This window comes from Otolemur garnettii, unplaced genomic scaffold (genome assembly GCF_000181295.1).
Source record: "Otolemur garnettii isolate 467f Iridium unplaced genomic scaffold, OtoGar3 scaffold00002, whole genome shotgun sequence".
Lineage (NCBI taxonomy): Eukaryota > Metazoa > Chordata > Mammalia > Primates > Galagidae > Otolemur > Otolemur garnettii.
In genome coordinates, this window is record NW_003852397.1 from 13,201,836 (window position 1) to 13,228,832 (window position 26,997).

General features: G+C 38.8%; 1 protein-coding gene across 1 annotated transcript in view; it reads right to left on the reverse strand.

The window, feature by feature from the left end:
* Positions 1-351: 351 nt before the first annotated feature.
* The window catches only part of ROS1 (ROS proto-oncogene 1, receptor tyrosine kinase), a 112,666-nt gene continuing 86,020 nt past the window's right edge, over positions 352-26,997 (reverse strand). The window contains 9 exon segments of the mRNA XM_003781621.2: positions 352-691; positions 7,626-7,789; positions 15,087-15,221; positions 16,798-17,001; positions 17,219-17,316; positions 21,968-22,097; positions 23,020-23,084; positions 25,088-25,250; positions 26,466-26,598. Of these exon segments, the coding sequence (XP_003781669.1) occupies positions 381-691; positions 7,626-7,789; positions 15,087-15,221; positions 16,798-17,001; positions 17,219-17,316; positions 21,968-22,097; positions 23,020-23,084; positions 25,088-25,250; positions 26,466-26,598 (1,403 nt within the window). The 3' untranslated portion in view covers positions 352-380.

Below are 26,997 nucleotides of genomic sequence, written 5' to 3' on the forward strand. Positions count from 1 at the left end.
TGAACAGACCTATTTCTATCTCTAACCATCCGGCTAAGATGTTTTATCACAGCCCAGACTAACGGGTGGGCAATGGCTTAGGGGACCTCCAGGGAGAGGCAGAGCCAGTGCTTCCCTTCTAGACTTAGGCGTCTTCCTAAGCTTTCCACGTGCTTGTGGTTCATCTCATAATTCTACTGAAGGTCAGGCAGTTGGTATGGGGATTGTTTGTTATGACTCAAACCAAATGGCTCTCAGAACCGAGATTGGAACGCTGGAACTTTACAGTGTTCATTGGGAATCACAGACCACCATGACGTCTATCATTCTACTAGAGTTTTCTTTCAGTATCTACTTAGTGAGAGTGTGGATCTCATCTCTGCCTTTCCCAAACAGGGCTGTTAATCAGACCCATCTCCGCATCCACTGTGTGTGAGACAGGCATAGTTCAGGCCTTCAGGCATGCCAGGAGGGTAGTAAGCCACTTGTTTTTCTTGGCAGAAATCTTTGTCTGCATGCGGTTCCTTCTCTTCTTTCTTTGGACCATAAGGTTCAGATTCCTGAGAGCCTAGAAGACCCTCTGAATTTTCTTCATGTTGGCTGCATTCTGTAGCAAGGACCATGTAGTTTAACCCTTCTTGATTCTTAGTTTCCATTAAAGCGATGGACATAATGTCACCTGAATTCAAACAGATCATATTGCCAACTTCACCTGTGAAAAAATAGAAAAGTTATTCTAGCGTGTATTTGTTTTCACTTATTCGTAATAATAGGCTGTATGAGAATTACAGCAAGACCAACTTGACACATTTGCTTAGGAAACATTTATGAGCACTGCTAAGTTCTGGGAGTACAGAGACAAACAAGAATTGTTCTCTGTTCCTTGAGGCAATTGCAGTCTTGCAGAGAAGCAGATATATAGAAGGTAGTGTGAGCTCTAATAGAGGAATAGATTAAATATGGTGGCAGCACATATGCGATTAACTCTGCCTTAACAAGTGGAACAGGTCATGATCTTTGTGATAAGAATTAAGGGCCTAGGATGGCCCCTGGTGTGTAAAATATTCACTCTTCCAAGAGGAGCTAAAATGTCTACTTTTAAAGACTTAATTCTGTAGATTTAGTAATTTAATCACCCAGTAAGATACTATTCCTGAATGCCAACCACATGCCAGGCTGTGATCCAGGTATTTATGATACACCAGTGAATGAAACAAAGTTGTTCCTGTGCTCCGCCCTGATGTACAAGCCTTAGTATATTTGGAAGTTTAGTAAATATGCAATGAACTTAAATTGAAATTTGGGGAAAATGAAATAATCTCAAAAGACTAAGGAAATAACACCCATTATACCTATTTTTTCTTGATGGAATTTTAGTAACTCTACCTATTTATCAAGCTTCACACCTGAACTACAAAGCATATTTTACTGTAGAGCATATGAGCTGCATCCCTGCTCTGTAACACTGAGTGTGCATTTCGGTTGCAGCCCCTGGAACTGTTGAAGAACAAGATGGCCAAACAGGCTCACAGGCTCCTTGGCCTCATCTCCTTTTTCTCTTCATTGTTGAAACCTAATCATAGTATATTTTAAACTCCATGAATAGTTAGTGCTGTAAAATATCTCCCCAATAGAAATAACTTTTTCAGATACCACCTTTGGTTCATGCCTACATGTTGAACACCTACACCTAAAGGAGTCAGCTGTTGTGAATATGTACTAAGCTGTTGAGAAATTCCTAAGGTTAACTTGGTATATGTAACAACAGCAATAGAAAATATCAAAAATAGGAAGAAATGAAATATTCAACTTTAAGTAGTCCAGTGGCTCAGACAGTTGAGGAAATCGGGATGTTCTGGAAGGGCTTAATGAAAGTGGGTTAAAGAAAAGTTCAGAATTTGAACAAAAATTGAAATCTACCATGTAGTCCACCCATTCATTTCAGCTGCATCATTGCCATATCATCAAAAAATTAAACAGCAGATTAGAAAACTTCCTACCCAAACATTATTTTAATTGTTAATTTATCTTTTTGCTCGTTGAGTTATTTGAAACGACTCTTTAATATGAGGCGAATAAATTGATTTTGCAAGTTCTCTTGTCATGCGTCAAAGAAAAATCATTAGCTAACTATTTTACTGCCTCATGGTTCTTAGAGCAATATTTAGTAACTTGACCCTGGCAAGCCTTCAGCAATTAGTACGTCTTCGTGTTGCATGAAAAGCTTCGGCGAGACTATGGCCCCAGGAAGAGGTTGTTTTGTGTTGTTTATTTTTATTTAAACATTATTTCATAGAAAGCCTATGGGTTAGACTGTAAAGAAGATATCAAGAACGAAAACAGCATGCACTCCACACCCTCTTTAAGGAGGAAATATTAAAATAAAGACTTCCAAGGAAGACAGGGTATTTACAGGCGAGACATAGGCCGGCTGACTGGCTATGTTTAGAACAGCAGAGAGCATTTAGATTTGTTTCCTGTAGAACTCTCTGGGACTGATGAGGTGATGTTTACACAAATGTTTGGATGAAGTCACTGGGATATTTTTACTAGATGCCCAGATATGTTACTAATCTTCTCTCTCTATCCCTTTTCCACCCCATTAGGTCAGTAGGACCACAGGACAGGCATGGTTATTACTGCTCCCTGTAATCCTAAGGCCCCCCCATTTGTGTCTGAAAAAAAAAAGTCCTTTTCTTGGTTTTTCTTAACTTCTTATGTATCTCCCACAACAACAATTATGACAGACGTCTTATTGCTTGGCTAAAAATGCCCACCAGTCTGCAGAGCAGCAAACTATTATTAAACACATTCTCTTTTATTAAAAACATAATTAAGTCTAGGCTTGCTTTCAAGGGACTGCCCCACTATTTCAACCCTTCCTTTCTATTTTTTCTCTGTTCCCTACCTCTCTTGTTCAATTATAATTTTGATTATTAAATTTTTGTGATTTCTGTATCTCTTTACATTCTTTAGGATTTATATTCCTTGTAGATTTACGTTCATTTGAAGTAATGAAATGATGATTTTTTTCTTTTACTAAAACTATACAGCCCAGAATTGCTTCTTTCTGTCTAAATCATCATCATTTGATTAGATGCCCTTTTAGACTCTTCCTGCTTCATTATTCTGAATATTTATGCCTGCTTCTCTATTTTTATGAATATTGTTTAGAATCTTAATTCCTTCTGCCAACAACTTGGCCTCTAAATAAATTTGGCATAACCAGGACAAAAATGGTGTAACTTTTCTAGCAGGCCATAAGCAATAATTTCCTTCCTTATACCTAGTGGCGTAGCACACCATTGATGACATAACTGAGGAGAATGTGTGGACAGTTTCTTTACCACAGCCCTAGCTTTATGAAGGCTGAGAGCCAAGCCTCTAGATAGAGCTAAATTCTGGCCCCATCTCAGCGGTATAATCATGGGCAAGTTGGAAACCTTCGTTTTCTTGTCTGTAAAATAGTGTTAATAATAATATTCATTTCATGAGGATGTTATTAGGGTTTAATGAATTAACCTGCATACAGCAGTGAGTGGCACACAGAAAGTTCTATAACAAAATTAGCTATGACTGTAATTAAAACCTTCCACAGGAAGACTTTTGCTCTGGATAGTTAGGGTGAGCACTGTTTGTTATCTGTCTCAGCCTTGTAGATGAACTAGGCAATGCAACCCTAGCTCAAGGGTCCATGGAGACTTCTGGTAGAACGCAACGTAAATCTAAGCTCTTGGACCCATTCTCACCCATTATGGTGATTTGATTATTAATTTTTTTGTGATTTCTATATCTCTTTACATTCTTTAGGATTTATATTCATTGTCTGTCAGGAGCCTCTGTGATTTTTGTAAAATGTCTTCAACACTTTAAAAGGAAAGGATTCCATGAGCAAAGAATTGAATTTTAATATACAAGTCAGCTGCAGAATCCGCGCATCCTTCTGGAATGCTTTACCTCTCATAACATTTGACCACACCCTGCTTTGTGAACCATTTTCCTTCAGGTTTCCATGACAATAGCTTCTTCTGCCTTCCCTCTTCCCTTCTCCTCCTGTCTACCATCCCTCTTTGTTAGTCCCTCCTAAATGGACTGTTCTCTGGGTCCTATCCTCTGTGTACTCTCTTTTTATACTGCACTGTAATTTAATGACCTCATCTACACGCATGACTTCAGCCATCTACATTTACAGAATAATCCTTTCAACTAAGCACAAACCCTCTCAACTCTGTCCTCTGCTTCTCCACTTAGAGAACCCACAACCAACTCAAACCACAGCAAAGCTGTTCCTCCTCTTTGGGAACAGAACTGCTTTTCACCTGGTTCCTCAAAGCTCTGGGAATCATTGTCATCTTCTCCCTTCCTCACCCAATCGGTCACCAAGTCCTATCATACCTACCTCTGTCATAATTCTGGACTCACTTTTCCTCTCTCTACACTTGTTACCACTCATTAATTCAGCTTTTATTAATTTTCATCTCACTTTGGTTAGTATAAGCCACATCCCTTCAGTTTCATCATTTGCCATTTCCCACCCTCATCTATGATAACCTGGTACTCCATGCCTTTCTGTGTCCTGCTCCTTCTAACCTGAAGTACTTTTTTCTCACCTCCCTACAGGTCCCAGCTTAGAAGTATCTCCTCCCTGTGGCTTTTCTTGACTCTCCCTCTGCCACTGTGTTGGACTCAGCATCCTTCCCCTGGACTCCTAGAGAACGAGGATTCACTCTCATTAATAACAGAGTGTTTGTGGCTTCTGGCAGAAGATGCAATAGAAAATCATCTGTTCACCAAGTCCTTATCTATAAGTCCTTAACCTATAGATAAAACTAAGTTTATCTATAAGAAAAAATCGTGAATAACTGACATGAGAATCTAATTCCTCTGGATTACATAAATTTTATCGCTGATTCCTGCCAGTATATATGAAAACACATATAAACATTTCTGTAAACAGTTATATATGCACATAAAAGATCCACAAGTATGCAACCAAATTATTAACAATGGCTAGCTCCAAGAACTGGATAGGGAGAAATGAGAAAACATATACTTTTTACTCTGCTTAGATCATTTTATGTATTTTTAACAAAAACATAAATTACTTTTACATTAAAGATCTTAAAAATGTAGGTAGAGGGCAGCACCTGTGGCTCAAAGGAGTAGGGTGCCAGCCCCATATGCTGGAGGTGGCAGGTTCAAACCCAGTCCCTGCCAAAAACAGCAAAAAAAAAAAAAAAAAATGTAGGTAGAGTTATAAAATAAGATAGCAATAGCAGTTATTGAGAATAATTACTAGAAAAGTTAGAAGGAAAACCAGGAAGGAATCAGGAGTCACTTTTTTTTTAGACAGAGTCTCACTGTGTCACCCTCTGTAGGATGCTGTAGCATCACAGCTCACAGCAACCTCAAACTCTTGGGCTTAAGCAATTCTCTTGTCTCAGCCTCCCAAGTAGCTGGGACTACAGGTGCCCGTCACAGCGCCCAGCTTTTTTTTTCTTTTGTAGTTGTTGTTTAGCAGGCCCAGGCTGAGTTCAAACTCACCATCCCTGGTGTATGTGGCTGGCACCTGAAGCTATGGGTGCCAAGCCAGGAGTCCCTTTTAAGGTTGATATAAAATAACATTAAATTCTTTTTTAAACCTTTAAAATATAATTAATTGTGCTTAATCTATAAAGCTAATAAATATGATATTCACAAATTTGAGTCTTCTCAGTAGAGTTCTGTTTTCTAAAGATAAAAACAGTGATTTAGTGAGGAAAACAGGCTTTCAATGCCAAGTGAGCAAAGCTGTGTTGTGTTTACCTTTCCGATATCCATACATCCACTCAACCACCCACAGCCATTTGTCTGCCTTAGGAACAATCATTTTACATATTGGCACACCACTGTAGATCGTGGCTCTTCTAAAATTTCTATATGTGAGGCTGTAACAAATAAAAAACAGGCCAGGCAAGAGCAGATTCAAATGGCTTGAGGAAAATGTTATTATTCAGTAGTGAACTTGTGTCACCCATCTTTCTCGTCCTATGCTGAGAGCAGCTTTCCAAATCACCAGTAAAATCTTGGTTCTCTATGAAGCTTTGCATACAAAATTAAAGGAACTGACTCCACTTTCTCAAGGGAAATAACTATTCTCACCCTTTCCTTTTTCATTAAAACAGACAAGTGGAACACATTAGATACAGGTGCTTACCACTATGCCTTCCTGAAAGTCAACACCTATCTGTTGAAATCAGTTTTTTTAATTATCGAAATTTAATTCAGAAAAATCTTCTATTAAGTAAATGCTTAGAAAATGAGAAAGGATATATTTTTCCAAATTCCATGTGATCTTCATATAGGCAAAGCTGTGTGAAGAACCCTCTATAAGGATGGGGTTGCAGTAGCAGCTGTCACTCTAAAGTGCCCTGCCATTGGCACTCTCAGAGTCAGCTCAGGCCCAAGATGAGAGAGTGCGTGGAGCCAACATGAGGCTATTAACAAGGCTGTTCTCATGAGGGTCATGGTGCATGGCCAAAGCAAGCACGGGCCTTTTAATCTGTCATTTAGCAGTTCACATCAAAGAAGTTACATACTCTGAGTTGTATGTTCATAATATGATCCAAAGTTGCCCAAAATGTGTAGTCAGAAGCACTAGACAAGTAGGTATTTGTCCTCAGGCTTTGGCTGCTTTTTTCCCAGCTGTTAGTCAAGTGCGTTAGTCAAGGTGAAGGTCTCAGACATGACAGTCATCTGGCTGTGATATCTATTACCTTATTGATGCCCAGGATGGCTTCAGCTGACCCATCTGGCTAGGCAGGTGTCCCTTTCCTCCCTCACTGCTTCACATGTGCCCCTCCTGAAGCTGCGCACTTGGTTGAAGATGACGACCATCCCCAATAGAGAAGGACTGCTTTTTGGTCAAAGGCATACAACTACCTGTGCTCTCTTATAGAATCTCCAAATCAGCTGTCAAGGGGAAGGTCTCATTGTGCTACACAGTGAGAGGAGATGTGTGTCACATAGCCATCAGCCCTCTTACAGTCAGTCACTGCCAATACCAAGAGGCCTAATTTCTAAGAGATTCTGAGTTAGGGCCCATCTTGTCAGGTTTATTTCTAAGCAAGAATGTCTGAAGTTAAATAAACAAAGAGCCTCTCAAACTTTTGATAAAAAGAAGGTATTCTAGAGCAGCTGAAGAGGAACATTTAAAAAATCCCTTTTCTGCAGCAAATTAGGTGAGCATATGGTAAATCTGATTTTGGAAATTAATTAACTAACATGTTCTAATTCTGTGTCTTACTATAGATTGAACTAAAAGGCTTAGTCTGTTTCCATCACCATACAATGGTTCCAGAAGATTATTGTCTTATTTACCAAGATACTGAAATCACAGACTCACATTAGATTTTAGCAAAACCTACAATAATTGTAGCAAAATTACCCAGCAGTTAGAAGCAAAGGGTTAGATATGTCCATAGCAATATGAATAGATCTTTAAAAATAAGGTGCTTAATAAAAACAAACACTTAATCATGATGATAGTGGCACCCGCATATTATTATTCTTACCTACTTTCAAATGCCTTGTGTGTACATCCCATTTTAACCTTGTTCAGTTCACAGTGGAGAGGACACTAGAAAATTCTGAAGAATCAAACTTACCTTCAAAGCCTTCATTTATGACTCCACTGGTGTTTGCTTCATCTTTGCACTGAGAAATACTATTTAAGGAAAAATTTCTGAATAACTGAAGCTGCTCTTGAATTCTATGGAAAGTAGGCCTTCGGTCAGGATCTTGAGCCCAGCAGTGAATCATCAAATTCCACCTGGATATATGGGTAAAGATGAGAAAGCAAATGGTGACTGGATATCATTACTAAAAAGCTAGATAAGGTCATTTTAGAAGCGAAAAGAATTTGAGTTATTACCAGATTCCCACAATTAATATGAATTTATGTACCACGAGTCAGAACAAAGGCTTTTGCTTCTTAGGAGTGGGCTATGATATTACTATCTTTATTAGATAATATCTTTCTTTTGAAAAGCTGGTATTAGTGCAACAGTTATTAATCCAAATAAACAAATGGATAAACAGATGATTGGAAAATATCTACTCAACATATAAGGAAACTAACACCTGTAAAAATTATTGAAGAAGGTGAGATTTAAAAGATTACTTCACTGCACACAGACACTTAGTGGCAGAACCAGAGACAGAACCGGATTTGACACCACATGCTGTGTACACTCTACTATGCAGTCAGGTTAATCAAGAGACCAAGTTCCCCAGACATTCATAGCTGGCCGATTAAGCGTTACTTTTCCTTAATAGTTGTCTAATAAACATCTGTGCAGCACTTTGAACTAGTGTTCATTTGTTCACTCAGCAAAGATTTCAAACACTTACTTTATACCAGTTTTGCGTTAGGAGCTAGCAATGTGGCCATCTGGCTCCTGTCCTTATAGGTGACATGTAAATGTAAGAGGGTAAAAAATACGTCACACCACAGCTTATATGAATAAAAATAACTCTATATGTTGTATGTAAGTAATAGTTCTTCTTCAGAGTCCCACCTAGCAGAAGCAACTTTATTTAGTACAACAGTTTATAACCAACGTAGTCCATCTGCTATTTTAAATAATCTTTTTAAGTAATATCCAGTTTTTTCCAGATAATAATCCAGTCTATCTTACTTTCAGGTCATCCCCACCTTCCCTTCCCAAGATAGCATCAGGTTTTATGTTGGACAAGAGGCTTATGTGATTTCTAGTGGCACAATAAAGGATCCTTTGGAACCTACTGTGCCCTTTGGATCTTCTCTGGTCTCAGTGGCCAATCTGGAATGAATAAGGAGTGACTGGTCTGGTTCATTCTGAAGGCCTCAGGTACTACCAGCAGTCCATAAATTTTTTTCCTACTTTCTTGGCCCTTCCCCACTAAACTGGTCCTCCCTTTTCTCTCTCTAGCTGGAGGATTCTCAGAGACTTTACTGTGACCTGTACCTGTTGACAAGGCTCAGACAGTCCATTTCTGTTCTGTTGTAAGCTCACAGGGCACTCCTTGGCAGAATCTCTGGCTTTCAACCAAATGTTCACACTCTATGGGAAATGATGGAAGTCTGGAAGCATAAGCTAGACTTCTCTGTCTGAACACGTCATGATGCTGGGCCTCCCCTTGTCAAAATACGGGACCCTGCTCAATGATCTCCTTGCCATCCTCCTGGGAGGGGTTGGGCAGTTGCTCCATGCCCTTGGTAATCTAACTGAAGTCTGCAGAGGGGAGTTTCGGGACCCAGATATCCAACATTTCACCCTCCTGTCTTTATCTGTCATTCTCTTCTCTCTGATTCCCGAGAATCAGGAGAATTTCCCCAGGGCTCAGAAGGGGTAAAAATTCCACTTGCTGCTTCTTTTTATTAAACTATCCTTATATAAAACCATGTGTTGCATACATACAATTAGCACTTGGCACTTAATACATTAACAAGGAGCCAGGTAGCTCCTCTTTCCTCCAAGTCTCCTCTTCAAGTCTACTAACCGAACAAAAAGATCAAATACTTGCTCTCTTTTTTGACTTTCTGGATCTATAAGGCAGGGAGAGAGAACTAATATAGAAACATATATTGGGTATTTAAAATACTAATACTACTATATCAACATATAAATGTGCAATTACAAATGATGACAAGTTATTTACAAAGCACTAATGAAAACAAGTGTGATTCTGATAGACAGAAAATGTTTTGGGGAAGTTGCTCTAAGAAGGCCCCTCTGCAGAGATGACATTCAGAACTTTGTAGGAAAATAAGATGCTAGTCATGGGAATAGGGTGTGGATGGGAGTCAGGGAACTCACTACAACAGGGGAAAAGCATGTGTAAAGTCCTAAATTTGGAAAGAGGTTGGCACACAGTAGAATCTGAAAGTAAGCCAGTGTCACCAAAGTGTGGTCATTGAGTGGAGAGCATGAGATGAGATCAGAGGACAAAGGCGAGACCATGGAGGTCTCAGAGACTAGGCAAAGAGCCAGATTTTAAGACACCACAGCGGGAAGCCTTTGAAGGTTTTGAGGCAGGCATGAGCTCTATATTTTTAAAGGATTATTCTAGCTGATATGTGGACAGTGGGTTATAGAGGGGCAAGTTGGAAGCTATTAAAGACAGCTAGGTAACAGATAATGATTGTTTGGACTAAGGTAATGCCAGTGGAACTAGAGTAAGATAATATTCAACCTCCAGGTGACAATGGCCCAGAAATCTTTATAGGTGACGTATTTTAAATAGGTAGTATCTATTTTAGGAATTATAAAATAATGAGGCAAACTCCACTTTCATTTATTTCATTTCCTTTTTTATACATGCTTATTATTTTTTTCTTTTTCTTTTTTTTATTGTTTGGGATTCATTGAGGGTTAGGTTAACAAAGAATTAGGTTACACTGATTGCATTTGTTAGATAAAGTCCCTCTTGTATTTGTGTCCTGCCCCCAAGAGATGTGCCATAAATTTATTTCATTTCTTGACAGGTACTCAGGTCAGAATTGGTACTCAGTAGCAGAATAGTATGAGGAAAACTAATACTGGACTTTTTTAATGCATTGAGCTGATAACTTTTCATATATAAGACATATACAATTTATATTCTGGATGTAGCATACTGAACTTGGCTCTTTTTAAAAAAATCATAATTATTGACTGGGTGAGATGGCTCATGCTTGTAATGCTAGCACTTTGAGAGCCCAAGGCGGGTCGATTGTTTGAGCTCAAGAGTTTGAGACCAGCCTGAGCAAGAGGGAGACCCTGGCTCTACTAAAAATAGAAAAATTGGCCAGGCATGGTGGTGAGCCCTATAGTCCCAGCTACTGAGGAGGCTAAGGCAAGAGGATCACTTGAGCCCAAGAGTTTGAGGTTGCTGTGAACTATTATGATATGACAGCACTTTACCCAGGGCCACCCAGTTAAGGACTGTCTCAAAAAAAATTTTTTTAATAAATAAATAAATAGAATAATAGCTTAGAAATAACCAAAAGACAACCTAATCTTCTACATATTTCTTTATAACCTGTGTCATTTAGAAACAGGGACAATACAAAGACCTCAGTTAAGAATCATTAGATTTTGAAATAATATGACTGATATTAGATCATAGAATTTAAACCAATAAAGTAGGAACTTGAAGAGGGCAATCTAAGGGTTGCCCTCTTAGTTGAAAGGACAAAGTAAAGTATTATAATTCCCCACAGGAGGAATTTCCCTTCTGAAAATAAAGTGGTGATTCAAAAATACTGCCAAGACATAGTCTCTCAAGACTTGTCATATTTCAATTATGTCATGTTTACAGTTGTTCCGCCCACTCCGCCCCCATCCATGCTTTTGCTTTCCACAGTTTCAGTCACTCTCGGTCAACAGCAGTCTGAAAATACGAAATGGAAAATTCGAGAAATAAACAATTGAATAAACAAGTTTAAATTGGGTGCTTTTCTGATTAACTCTCATGCCATCCCTCTCTGTCCTATCTGGGACATAAATTGTCCCTTTGCCCAGCACATCTACACTATATACATTACCTGGTTACACAATCAAAAACATGGTATAGATAGGGTTTGATGCTATCTAGTTTCAGGTGTCTACTGGGGGTCTTGGACCATATCCCCTGTGAATATGGGGAGACTACTATACTTATTTTATTTATTTATAATCTGCTTCATTCTACAAAGGATACTTAATGGAAATTATGAAGGGAGGGAGGGAGGGAAGGAAAGAAAGGAGGGAGAGGGAAGAAGAGGAAGGGGAGAAAAGCCATTTAGCCACTTGCCCTACACCCACTCACTCTGCCCTCCAAAAGTTCAGCCTCATATTTAATCTATGTGATTTGCTGAAGCAGATATTCCTAACTTTTTATCTATGGAGACTTTCATTTACATTAAATCTAATCATTATTCTCTACTTAACTTTGACATGTGTTTGACTCATAACAAACACATAAGACCTGTTAGTGTATAAAATCTTTTTGTTCCACTATCCAGAGGCAAATGAAGACTAAAAAAAGATGAGTTACATAAAGCAATAGTCATCTAAAAATAAAGAATACAACACGTGTTCTCCACAGTAAATTGGCAGTGCAATATCATAAAATGAAGATGCTTTTAAGAATGCACTAATAAAAAAGGGTTTCTTATATCTTGCAAGTAAATTATCAACTATAGCTTTGGCATGGGGAGCGTCTTCCCTTATAATTATGCACTTGTCACCATTCCCTATCATGCATACTAAGTGATGGTCACAAATAATCAAACATATTACCCTAAACAAACGTGCAGGGCTTTGAAATTTGTTAACATTAACCTGGGTTGGCTGTTCTAATTCCAGAAAAATACTCATTCATTTTACTTATATCTCATTTGGCTAAATGGTTAGGTTCCAATGTCTCTACTTACCATGAGTATTTTTTCAAAATAGCACAGGACTCATTAGTTACGTTCAATATTAAACTCTATGAATATTAAAGTCTTTGGATTCACAAAGCAATTAAAGCTCAACAGATGAAAACCCCATAGTACCTTTCAGTATCAAGTTTCTATAGGTATTTAAACAAAGCACATAGGATCTGATTTCAAGAATTCTCTACTCCTTCTACCAAATCCTAGAGAGACCCAATTAGCATCCAGATGTACACATTTTAAGTAGTAAACATAGGTGGTAAGCCTGTATGTTCTCCCATTGTTGCCTCCTACATCTGCGGGGCTCTCCTATAATTCCAGATGCCACTGTGATATGTCTGCCATAGAACCCCAAAGAGCGCTACTTGAAGTAGATTACCCTTTGATCCCATTTCTTCTCAGGAGTGGTGTGGTTGTTGTGCAAACTGAAAGGTGAAGAGATGGCTGGGTTTTCCAGCCTACATCCCAGGCTGTGGAGAGAAAGGCAGGAATGCTCTGAACCGGGCATTCCATTAATAGCTGAGTGCAGCAGAGCCATGGATGGGCTCGCCTGACCCAGAGTGCACCCAGGTGCTGAGCATTTAAGCAGTGAATGGACGGTGCAGCACAGCTCAGCACAGACTTTCAACACCCTAAGCTGAGCCTGTGATCTCAGAAAACTGCTTCAAATAAAAATCACTTCCCTCTGTACTCTAAGGAGAGTGGTTAATCTTTGTCATGACAACTTAAGGCCATGGCCAGATTGAATGGCATCGCTAAGAGCTCCATCTCCTAGCCCAGCTTGTTTTCCTGGTTGGCAATGGATCTTTAACCCTTCATGGGGCTCCAGGAGTCACGCAGCACCTGCAGGGCTTGGAGCATTTTCACTAATCATGTTCGAATGAACTTCAAAATCACCAATGGAAAATGTGGGTCCCAAGGAAACTATATTTTTAGAAAGATTAGGGCAATCCAACTGATAAATTATTTAAGATAAAACCATATTGAATGTTATTCCCCACTCATCATCACAAAGACTTTTCTGGCAGTTTTCTACCACTCCTTGCTCCTCTTCCTTGTAATTGCGTTTTTAGATACTGTTAGATAGAGCAAAGGTCAATAGACCCACCTTTTCCTGCTCCACAACAACTTATAACAGCAATTTGCTATTTACTCCCTTCCCCAAACAAAACAATCAACACATCAGTCAAAATGTAGAATTCAGTGACTGATTTCTCAGGGGTCCGTCCTCAACCACTGTGTGATTATGACGAGGAACATGCCAGATAAAAATTCTAATAGCTTATGGAAATTTTTGTGCAATGGAACTATTGAAATTGTGAGGAAAATGTCTATTATTTAACAGACATATAGGAGATGCAAAACAGTGATGAATTTGTAGTTATTTCATTAAAATTTATTTCACAATGCTGGGTTCTTCTTCCTCAAACTCTACATCAAGTTTTCAAATTTTATATAAATTCTTACCCTTAAACTACAGAATTCTTTCCCATGTCCCCCCTCCAAAAAGATCCTAAGAGGTTTTTTAAGGCACTAGTACCAAACTTGATCAGATGTGTATCTATCTGGGCTGTAAAACCTGAATCAGAAACAAGCAGTGTCTCAAATCTTCTTCTAGTTGGAAGTTTTAAGTAATACAAGAACATTCACCAGTAGAACATCCAACCAAGGTGCCCAGCTCTTAATCATCTTTTGGCTCCTGTCTGAATAATCCTGTAAATAACACAGCATAGTCAAGGCAGCACAGCCGGGGGTGCATCCGCATACTGCTAATTCCTTTTGCACTTGTCTGTACCACACAGTTTAGCACTTTATTACAAGTTGGCTTGGCTTCCAACGCTCCATGTCCGTGTCTTTTCATTCAAAACATATTCGGAGATGCTGATGAGCTGTGGCCCTGGTTTAAAGACCTCTGTAAACCATACAACCCTTAGCATGGTGCTGAGCATGTAACAGAGTTTGTGGGTTACTTGTTCTTTCAGAAACTTCTTGAGTAAAATGCCTCTTGGAAAAAAAGTGTCAAGACATGCTATTTCTGCTGAGGCTGTCCATAAAGAGGCAGATTAATTCTCAACATAGTAGCTTGCCATTTTTTTCTTTTATAATTAAACCTAATATCACTCCCCTTCTAATAGGATCACTATTAGAACTGAATAGTGGCCAGGATCAATTTGATAATGTTGCTAATACCTGTACTTGTCACTGTGTGTTAAGTTTATATACAGATCACAACCTGTATAATTTGTAGTAATACTGTTTCCCATTCACCAATATCAGCTATACCAACAAAAGCAATCTAACTTATAAATAACGTGTTCCTATTTAGTAGAATCTTTTAGTATACAGATTAAGAAATTAGTCAAATCAGATCTCCCAAAATGAAATGAATATGTACGTATATACACAAGAGAGAGGGCTTCAATTTATTATTTGTAATTCATTTAACTAGAAGTATAAATATATTTTACTCTCTAAAAGTTTGTTTCTGAGTAAAATATCATGTGCGCATTCAAATAAAAAGAAATGATGATGTTTTAGTAAACTAAGTGCCATAATCAATTTACATCTTTTGTGTGATGTACTAATAAATAAATTCCAGTTTTTATTTTAACAAACCATACCAATGAGGCATAAGATTGCTTGTACACATGTTTTTAGGGTGCTTCTATTAACATAATTAACTTACAGATCATCAGGACAATTTCTTGGGGGCTCCAGTCTCCCTCCTGTTTGCACAAAGTTTAAAACGTCAAGGTTGGAATGAGCTGGATAAGGCTGATGACCGAGAGTTAAGATCTCCCATATCAGAACTCCAAAAGACCTAAAGAGATGAAAGGCTTGGCTTTAATTATGCTTATTACAAACAGGTTTATGGTATTTTCTCCACATCATTTTTCCTAAGACTATCAAGGTCTACTTTGTGTTTTGATATTATTGGTTCCATAAAAGGAGATTTAAAAATAAGTTGACCTTAAGAAAAAGTGTTTAAGCCTAGCCCCGGTCAAAACTGAAAAAAAAAAAAAAAGAAAAGGAAAAAATAGAATAAGCACTGCATATCAAAAGTGACAGGGAGGCTTGGGAAGCACACGTGCACACACAGGGACATACAGACACACAGGTACACACATGTGCACACAGACACACTCAGACACACACGGGGCATACATGCACACATACCCACAGACATACACATTCAGACACACACAAGTGTACATGCACACACAGACACACATAGGACATATATGCACACACAGGCACACACATGCACACATGTACACTCAGACACACCTGGGGCATACATACACAGGCACACATTCAGACACACAGGAGCATACATGCACACACACAGGTACACATATATGCACACATGTACACTCAGACACACACAGGCATATGTGCACACACGCACACACATATGCACCCACACATGCACACGCAGACACACCCTCAGACACACATGGGCATACAGGCACACACAGGCACACACATGCTCACACATACACACATGCATGCATACCGGCTTACTCTGTTTCTCCCCTAGCTGAAACCCTACTGCAGGCTTCCATTTACCTACAGCTTTAGGAGCATCAACAGGCAGACAACCTAGGAGTGAGCCAGAAAGCATTTCACCATTTTCCCCTAGTTTGAAAGCGATAGGGTGCTGGTAAACATGGGGAGGGCAGGCATGAATCAAAGCTAGAAGCTCTGAGGACCGGTTCTATCTTAACCCCAACTTAGCTAGGGCAAGTCCAGCGTGTAAGCCATTGAATACATCCTTACATTATGTTCTGAGCAGTTCTAATCAAAAGGTGAGGGTCCACAGGCAAAAATGAGGGTCTTGATCAAATAATAAAGAGGTGTCCAAACCTCCATAAGCTTCTATTCATTTTGTAATCTATGATTTAAAGTTTATCTATGAATTAATGACCAGCCATCCCAAATAGTAGTCATTTGGGCACATACTTAGATGTTAATTCCTATGTACCAATTCCCATTAGTCACAAGGTTTTATGTCTTTGGAGTATAATACAATACTTGAAGCAAATGTGTCTATTTCATAAACATACTAAAACAAAGAATCAAAACTGATTGGGGAAGGGGTGTAAACTGCTGAGACCAAGAATCATCCACATTAACCACCAATTTTCACTTTACCTTGAAGCAAATCACTTAACCTCTGGTTTCTCATGTTAAAAAGCAAGAGTAGGGTGGTGCCTGTGGCTCCAAGGAGGAAGGCGCCAGCCCCATATGCCAGAGGTGGCAGGTTCCAACCCAGCCCTGGCCAAAAAATGCAAAAAAAAAAAAAAAAAAGCCAGAGTAGAAGTCCAGTTAAGGTCCCTTCTGGCTCTGACATTTGATGGTTCTACCCATATTTCTCTGGGGCCCATTAAGCTCACCATACATCAGATTGAGTAGTGAAGATTCCATCCATCAAACTCTCTGGAGCCATCCACCGAACAGGGAGAAGGCCTTCCCCTCTCTTTCTATAGTAATCATTTTTATAGATGTCCCTTGCGAGTCCAAAGTCCCCAATCTTCACTATCCGTGAAGGGCTGGTATAATCTTTCACAGACACAAGGCAATTCCGAGCTGCCAGATCCCTATGGCAGAAGCTGGACTTAATAATGATAATAATAAAGTTCCAGAGATCAAAGAAGTAACACTAGTAGGTCTACAGAGAAGAGACACTTTTTTTATGGAAAGTATTGCTATTCTGAAGGAATGAAAATGCTTAATTATATCGCATGTTTCACCCAAACTACAAGTGATCATTGAGCCAACATACATAAGAACCTTGAATCCAGAAGGTCACTGTACCTGTGAATGAAGTGCATCTGCTCCAAGTAGACACAGCCTTTGGAAATATCTACACACAGGTCTACAAGGTCAACCAAGGTGAGCAAAGGACCATGAAACTGTAAGAAATGAAGGAAAAATTACAGACATTCTTCTAGTTTGCACAAAATATACACACAATGTACAAATATATGAGGATACTTTTGTATATGAGGTTTTAGAGAAAATTTTAGTTAGGGTTACAAGAATTCAAAGAAGAAACAACTAAATTTACATGCTCTGTATCCAAATAGGAGTAAATAAATGACAGGCTATGTTACTAAGCAGAGACAATTATAGGATCTTCATTGGAAAGCTCTCTGAGTGTGAGGTCAGACAGGTCAAGATGTGAAACCTGGCTCTGCTACTTGTGTGAACTTGCTCAGTTTGATTAACTCTCCAAGCGACGTTCTTACACATAGAATGGGCAATGATACTGACCGTGCAAGATTCAAGATAAGATATGTCATATGGCTAGTACACAATAAGCACTTAATAAATAGTAGCTGCCCTTATCAGTAGCAATAATCACTTAGTGCTAGCTTAATTATTGGTCCAGTGGCACTATTACGTCGGCCATGACGATGGGCTTGTTTCTCATATAATCGCAATATACCTAAATTATTAGTAATACTCTATTTCAAGATCACAGATTATGCCTCCCATCTAAGAGATCCACCACAAGTACTGGTTGCAATGATTTCTATGGGGGAGTAGGGGTGAGGCAGTAGAAGTTGTTATAAGTACTGAAGGGAAAAAAAGTCTAAAGTTCCTCCCTTGATGCTGTATTCACACAGTGTTTCTTTCCATATCCCTGCAATCATCCCTGATGCGGCCTAACTAACAAACTGGTCAGTATACAGAGGGGGGTCAACATAAGGAACTAGGCCTCCTGTACTGATGCATACACATGGTGCATGTCCATTCTATGAAAATTAGGTCAACTTAAAAATTAGGTCAATGTAGAGAGGTGGTCAACTATATGGAGGTTCTACTGTATTTGTATTACTTCGATAGTTTTTATTTTTACTTTTTTCTATCTCATTATAATCCTAAAGTATCAAAGCTAAAATGAGCCTTAGAAAGCTTTTGATCCAATTTTCTGTTTTATGGATAAAGAAACTGAGCTCCTGGAAGTGACGGGCTAGACAAGTGTGCTGTGAGAGGGTCTTAGAGATGCCACAAAATTTTTTAAAGATCACTAATTAAATTATTTAGGAAAGAAGTGCAAAGCACAGTATTTTTTTTTTTACTTTTTTTTTTTTTTGATCAACATAATCAGGGTGTGCCATGGAAGTTTAACTATAGGTTCAAATGTGCCATGAGATAAAAACGTTGAAAAGTATTGGGTTAGACTAAGCTTCCTGGGCCTGGTTTCAGTCAATCCTAACACATAACAAAACAGTCTGAAGGCAAAGAAAGGGGGAAGGAGCTTGTGTGCTGGTGCCTCTGAGCACTCCCTGTGGAGACATTGCTGGCCTCAAATAAACAGCATGGGGGGATGCAGTGTCTGTTGGCCTCAGCCTTTAATCCAGCACTCAGCACCTCACAGCACCGCTACAGAAAGATGAAGAAGCTATCTTTGGCAGCCAGTAGGAAAGGCAGAGAAAGAACTGAAGTGCATTTGAGAACCAGACTTTGCAACCATTAGGATCCTGGATGGGCAGAAATAATTTGGAAAAAGCAGATCAGTGGGATTTTTAGGCCATCCTTTTTTCACTCACCCCTCTCTACCCCTTACCCCCCAAACCAAACCAATCTACAGATAAAGTTTCTTATTAAAGATAAGGGGTTGCTTTGCACACATTTTTAGTTCCACTCTGTCCCCCCAAACCTTACTAACATGATAGTATAGAGTGAAGTTTTATAATCTCAGGAGGGCAAATCAATCTGGAGGATGGACGTGGCAGATGAGATACTGTGGGAGAGGAAGGCAGATGGAGGAATGGAAAGAGGGAGGAAAGCTGACTGCCTGCAGAGGGAGACGGTAAGGAAGCATTGAGCTGTTTGTCACCAGGGACCCTCAGGCTCCAGCAGGGGAGGCAGCAGGTATCTCTGAACACAGGGATGAGGAGCAGGACGGAGAGCTAGAAGAATGTTCAGGTTATTTACTGGCTAACTAGATCTTAGATCACTCACTGTAGAGAAAGCTTTTGTCTTCATAAAACAAATAAATAAGCAGCAATCACAAAAAATCCAAACCAGAACAACTCTAAGCTCAAAGCTACCACCAATCACACTAAGGAATTCTGCTGAAAATGAGGAAGGGAATTAATTAAGGAGCTATATACTGAGCCAAGGCATCGGGCATCTACTGCCCAGGCAAGAGACCAGTGAATTCCTCTCAGATGAGACAGTCATATGTCAGGGGAGAGATTCTGGCACTGACAGTAGGGACCACCAGATGAACAGCAGGGTCCCACTCAACACCAGAACAGAACTTCTCTGGGCACAGAGGTTCCGATTAGCTTCTTACACCTCCCTATTCAATATGAAACCACCCAAGGATCACCAAACGTTTGAGAAAAGCTTCTCACATAAAAAACAGATTCCAAAACAAAGAAGAAAAGAGGAGCCCAGACAATGCAGGAAGCAATTGAACCTCTAAACAAACCATAAAGGGTATCCTAAGAAAGACGAGAGTCGATGTTTGCATTTATTTAAAAAAACAAGAATATTATTTTTAAATACAGTCAAATATAAGAACTAGTCTGTGAAAAATTAAAGTATGATAAAAATGTTAAATTCTATAAATGATGAGAGGATAACATTGAGGAAATCTATCAGGATAGAAGCAAAATGACAAAAAGCCTGGAAATAGCTGAACAAAAGGATGAAAAGCAATCAGTCAGTTGTCCAACTATTATGATTTATACGAGGAAATAGAGGAAATGAAGAGTTCTATTCATTGTCAAAGAAATAATATGAAAAAAAAATCCCAGAAGTGAAGGAAATGTTTTTCTAGTAGAGTGTCTATACGAACAAAGAGTACCATAGGTAAAATTGTCTTAAAAGTTTTCAGAGAAGAGGCAAAGGGTAGACTACTGATACTACTGATAATACGTTCAGGAATCAGAATGGCAGAAGACTTCCTAATGGTGATTGTAGAAACTTGGAAACACAGCCTCAGTGGCTATATTTTAAAAGTGAAAGGGTTTTCAAAATAGAATCCAGCCAAATTATCAATCAAATATGAGGGAAGAATAAAGGATATCTTTTTAAAAAAAATAGAAATGTTATAAAGATTTTTGATCCACATACATGTTTTCTCATGCTTTCTTTTTGAAAGAGGAAAGGGAGGAAAAGGAGCAGGAGAAGAAGAAGTTGTTATGGTTTAGAGGAATAAGGGTCCAGCATGGCCAAGAGATGAGGGGGATTAGGGAGATGACCAAGGTCAACATGAAGGAAACCCCACAGAGATCAACTGTCTAGCTGGCCTAAGGCAAAGGACTTGCACTGGCTCCAGGAAGGAAGTGTCCAAGGGAAAACCAAATGCCAGGTTATCTGATAGATTTAACCATGTTGAGAAAAGTATTGCAAGTCTGTCAGAGAGTTTAGGTATATGAAAATACAAGCAAATGCAAAAAAAAAAAAAAAAAGAGGCATTTATTAGACTCACCCAAGTGGAAAAAACTCACAATCGCAGCATTTGGGTAATTCAACTCCAAAATATAATTAAATGGTTATAATAATGTAAACGTGAAATACTGGTTTATCTGACAATTGACAACCACTGTGTGTAGCAATGGGGGTTGGGCAGGTATAAGAAGACATTTAAGAGATGCCTAAATCCTCATTTTCCGTAGTAGGCAGTCAGTACACTTCCCTGCAAATTGCAAGATCAATGTGCATCAGTATAGGCAGAGTATTTCAGAGCGTGGAGGTAAATACTGGAAGATAGAGACACACCTGAGCAGTGGGAATGAATACAGCACAAAGCTCCTGTTCTTCACTGTAAGTTTAGTCATACATTTTCATTTTTATCCATGTTTACTCTGATAGAAAAAAATGTCTTAAATCTACAGATTTAAGCTCAGTGACTTTTCTTCTCTTACATGTCCTCATCTAAAGTATGACGGAGTTTCCCTCAAGTGGTCATCTCCTGGCCCTGTCCAGTATTCCATGTTATTTTAAGCATTCACACCATGCCAGGCATTGCTCTAGGTACTGTGGACCAGAGAGAGGATGCGGGGGAGCTGCAGTTTGCAGGCAGAACTGTAGCGCTGACAGGACTCATTAGCAAGGATGCGGTGAAAGAGAAAGCAAGTAACTGGATGGATGGAGTAAGTGAAATAGGATGCATAAAATCAAGAGTTCTGGTTTTGGTCAAAGTAAGTCTGAAATGCTAATAAAAACAAAATAGATATGTCAACCAGGTAGACGCATGTAGGTCTAGTATTCAGTAAACACATCAGGACTAGAAATGCCATTTGGGACACACAGACATATGCACCTTTCCAACTCCACATAATCCCCATCCTCTTGAAAAAGTGTGATTATGGCAATAAGGGACATATTTTCCCATTAAATACATCAGGCTCAAATGACCAGAAAATGCCAGGATGTTACCCTAGGGTTCTAATTTCCTTAATCCAACATGAAAGAATTACAAAAATTCTTTCTATAGAAATCTTCTAAGGCTCTACCACTAGCCAAAATTGTAGCCTATTGAATTTCCAGAAAGTAATAGATAAGCATATTTGCTTTATAAAACTGGACTCCACTGCCTACCGTTGTCATCCGGGCTTTACGCAAATAGTTAAGAAGATCTCCTCCTTCCATCAGTTCCAGGATAATGTACTGGGGCTCATTCAGCAGGCAGACTCCAAGCTGCTTCAGAATGTTGGGATGATTAAACTTGCTGGAAAGTTGAAAGACACAGGCTGGATGACATGGCAGCAACAGGTGTCCTAGCTGAGAATCTTAATGAAGTACAGCAATTCTCTCTACCTGTTGTTTCCTCCAAACTCTTGGCTTATTTTCACTGATTAGAGAAGCCTTCCTTTTCCAAGGAGAGGTCTGTGTGCTTAAGGAGGTAATATGGCAACCCCTAGTGGCCAATGCGTATGGATAAAATAGGTTGGTTTGTAGAAGAAATAACATTTGCATTAAATATTTTTATGTTTTGGAAAAGAAAGTAATTTTGATTAGTAGTCTTCTTGGAAAGGTATTTGAAAACATTATGGTGTTGGTCATTACAAGTATGAAACAGAGTCTCTCCCTTTCAGAGAAACAATTCAGCCACACAGGTTTGGCCACGACTTTCTCAAGGCATCAAAACAAGTAAGCCCCAATTTAGTGATTGGAACATAGAGCTCAGGACCCCACGACCACTGCCTCAAGTCATCCCCTTAAGATGCCTTGAGCAATTTTCATGACCATAAACTGACAAGCATGCAGACAAATTTACTAAGAAAAGGGATATTTCACTGTTATCATCGTACATAAGAAAACACTCTCTTGTGGGGTCTATTGGACCCTTTATCACACATTTAGATGAACGCAAGCATGTTTAAAGCTGCCAGCTTCAAAATTCACTTGCAAAATACACTTCTTATTGAAGATAAAACAAAGGACCTTTTGCCTGAGGATTGACTATACCCAGGCTAAGAAGGCTGCCTTCTACAGGCTACTGTTACTACCAACATATCTCCATTTAAACTTTTCAACCACTTTGTTTTAAACATAATATGATATTTGAAGTTATTTTGGCTGTTAAGAATTGATGAAGCAGATTTTAAAAGCTACGTACCCATACCAAGAGAAAATTATTTCAGGGCTACCTCATCAGATGTGCCTCCTTTAGGAATTCAATCTTCTCCTGGTCTGTGGAACCCTTCTTCAAAGTCTGTGCAACATGAAAACAAGTCAGAAATCAGCATAGCAAACATTTCTGTGAGCTTGGTCGGTTAGAGGGGACGATCTTGGTTCTGTTTCATTGTATTTGTAGTTAACTGTCCTCAAAGCTGGAAATAGATCACAGATAAAGCATGTGCAGGTGCTCCATACGCCAACTCAGAAGTTAATTCCCATTACTGCCAGGGTTCAAGTAGGAAAATCTGCTAGATAAAAGTCTCTCTGTAATGTAAAAAGTTTGAAAGAGCCTGAGTTTGGCATTTAAGCCAATTTCTTAGATTTTCTACTTAAAATCTGTTTCCCTTTGCTGATGGTACTCTAACTTATTTGAGAACAGAAACAGAAACTACTCTGTTTCCCTTTCCCGTTCCTTTGCTGATGGTACTCTAACTTATTTCTTTAAGGCAATGTGTCAAGTCCTTAGCAATTGATCTAAGCTAATCATGAAAATGGTGTTTTGAAATTCTCCAGCCTCCCTTACAAAGGAGTGGTCATGTGACTCACGCTGGTCAATGACATGTAAGAGGAAAACTGCTGAGCAGGAGAGAAATTTGTAGAAAAATTTTCTTTCCTGAATATACATCTAACATCATCTTTCCTCCTCCTTGGCCTGAATGAAGATGTGATGGCTGGTTCTCTGGCAGCCATGCAGGGACCATGAGGCAGCAAGTGTGTACAAAAGCCAAGAGACCCACAGAGATAACAAGACTCTTATCATTGATGTGTTATACTTCCCCAAAGCCAGGAGTCATCTTATTATGAGAGAAAAATAAATACTTGTTTAAAACAGTTAAGGTTGAAGTAAGTTAAAGAATTTTTAAATGATATAATTTAAAAGTGGGGAGAATTTTACCAGCTTCTTTAGTTACTTAGCCCATGCTCAAAGCAATAAACTTCTAACAAGCAGTGATCAGGGTATTGCACAATTACACAAAAAGTTCATCATCCCATCATCAAAAGGTTTTACAAAAATATGAGAGTATGTCCAGTGTTTCCTTAAAAAGACATTAAATATGCCATGATGAATACTTTACAATTGTAAAGTGCAGAAGTTGACAAACTACACAGCCTATGGGCCAATTCCAGTCTGGTCCCTATTTTTATACAGCCTGTGATCAGAAAATAGTTTTTACATTTTAAATGTTAAAAAGTCAAAATAAGAATATTATTTTGTAACATATGAAAATTATGTGAAATTCAAATCTCAGTTTTCATAAGTACTTATTGGCACACAGCCACACTCATTCATTTCCGTATTGTCTATGACAATAATGATGGCAGAACTGAGAGGTTAGAATAGAGACTAGATAGCCACCAAGCCTAAAATATTTACTGTCTGCTCATTTAAGAAAATGTGTGATGATCCCAGTCTAGTACCTTGAGAATGGTGTTTTACAAACAGGTTTTACAGTACTCTTATAGCATGTGTGAAGGAAAATGACTGTCTTCCGGGTCTTAGGTAATTAGTAGCTTAGAGGTGATGTAAACCCCCAAAGATTTTCTGTTGATTACAGAACCTATTGTGGTTCTGGTTTTACCTATGTAAAAAATGTATAAATATATGATTTCTGTAGCTATGGATAGGCCTTTATATTCTACTAGTCCTCTTTTCAACTAAGAGCATTTAACTTTTACCATAATTGTATCCACATGAAGGCCAGGAGTGGTGGCTGATGCCTGCAATCCTAGCACTCTGGGAGGCCAAGGCATGTGGATTGCCTGAGCTCACAGGTTCGAGACCAGGCTGAGCCAGAATGAGACCCCCCATCTCTAAAAATAACCAGGCATTGTGGTGGGTGCCTGTAGTCCCAGCTACTTGGGAGGCTGAGGCAAGAGAATTGCTTGAGCCCAAGAGTTTGAGGTTGCTGTGAGCTATGATGGCACAGCACTCTACAGAGGGTGACAAAGAGAGACTCTATCTCAAAAACAACAAAAAATTGTATCCACATGGATATGGTGACATAGCACATCAAGGAGTTCCAGGACACACATTACCTTCACTGCTACTTTGATTTCTCCACTTCCCACTCCCAGGATGTCTACGGCTGTCCCTTCATACACTTCTCCAAAGGCTCCACTTCCCAGTAAGAGACGTAGAGTCAGTTTTTCCCGAGGGAAGGTAGGAAGATTTTCAATCTCCTCTTGGGTCGGACGAGTACTATAAAATAACAATATTTTTATTTTCCCAAAATACATATTGCTTGTAAGTTTGTTTTGGTATTGGTGTTTGCATTGGAGAGAGAAAGAGAAATTTCATAACACTGCAGCACCGTGCATTCTATGCAGCACAGGGATGTAGAATTTTATGTTCCTCTTACATTTCCCTATTCCACCACCTTTGACCCAACAGGGCATGACTCTCCCTTTCTGCGCTTCTTCATGCTGATAACGCCTATGTGTGCATTGCCTCGAGATGTTTAGGGTAGATTGTTCTGTCAAAGTTATTAATAGTAGTTCTTAATATCATCAAACCACAAATTTATATAAAAAGCTATTGCAAACTAGGAAGGAATGCATCTGGCTTTATGAGCTTTCCCTTTAACTGTTTCACATGCTTGGTATCTTATTGTATGCCAAAATTTACCTTGACCGCAAAAATCAACTCTATCACCACAGATTAACTTTTAGAAAGCCAATCTTCTCACTTGGAATACTGTGAGAGGAAAAAAAAAACCCTCAATATTAAAAATGCTTTGCGTTTTTAATAGAAAACCTTGAATAGCAGTTATGCAGAGTATTTTTTCAAAGAAAAATCACCTCTGAATGGTTGATTTAGGTCACCTTAGTGTCTGTTTCAAATCCTTTGTTTTTTATGTCTTGAATTATAAATCTCTAGAAGCAAGACCTATGACCGTATCATTCCTCTTTGCATACATCATAATATAATGCCTTATACAAAGAGACACTTTCATATTTTCCTTAATTATAATGACAACAGAAGTTCAAAACTCATTTCTCTTAAAGAGGTTTTGTAGGCAATCACCGTAGAATTTCTGAAATGGAGTAAGACTGACTTAATAGCCCAAACACAAAGCCCTTGGAATTCCTCTTCTCTCAAACGCTGCCTCCAATTAAAATAACCATGTTACCATCTGCTCTCTTAAATATAGTATTTATCTCCTTCTTTAATTTATTTTTGAACTACATGATAAAACCCTGGAAAATGATGTATTTTTCTGTATTTCCCTTACAGGATAACCACATCCCTCCCAGGTCACATTTGACAGTAGAAGGGGAACTTATTAATGATTATGTCAGAATAGTGGGCACAGACCGGAGCTGTTCTGAGCAACACAGGATGCTTGGGCACTCTCATGACTGGCGCCCACCCTTTGCCGAGGTGCTCAGTAGAATAATGGGTCAGGCTACGTACTGTATTGCATAGCAGGCATTAGCCAGGCCTACTCCAGCTGCCGGCCCTCGTAGCTCAGCCAATTCTTTGTCTTCGTTTACCAGAACTGCTAGCCCTTCCTTGGGAGTTTTTTGATTCTTTAATCTATGCCAAACTATAAAGAAAAAAAAATGACATAATTTACAAAATAAACCATGGCTTCTGTTTTCCTTTTGGAAATGTTAACGATGCATTTTAAATATTTATACATAAGAACACTATTAGCAGAATAGTTATAGTCAAAGTTTTTATAGTCTGATTTAAAAACACGTCCATAATAGAAAAACTAACTAAACCCAGTTACAAAGCCACAAAAAAGCGCACAATTTATATAACACATCACCTTTCATCTCACTTTTTATAGTAAATGAAGTACCTTAATGTTAAAACTTATTTCTCAAATTCACCCATAAACTAGAGTCAGAAAAAACTAAAGCAAACTTGTATAATAAATAGCAGTGAAACAAATTCATTTTTGAGTTCAGCCATATCCAGATTATACTCCTCAGTATAC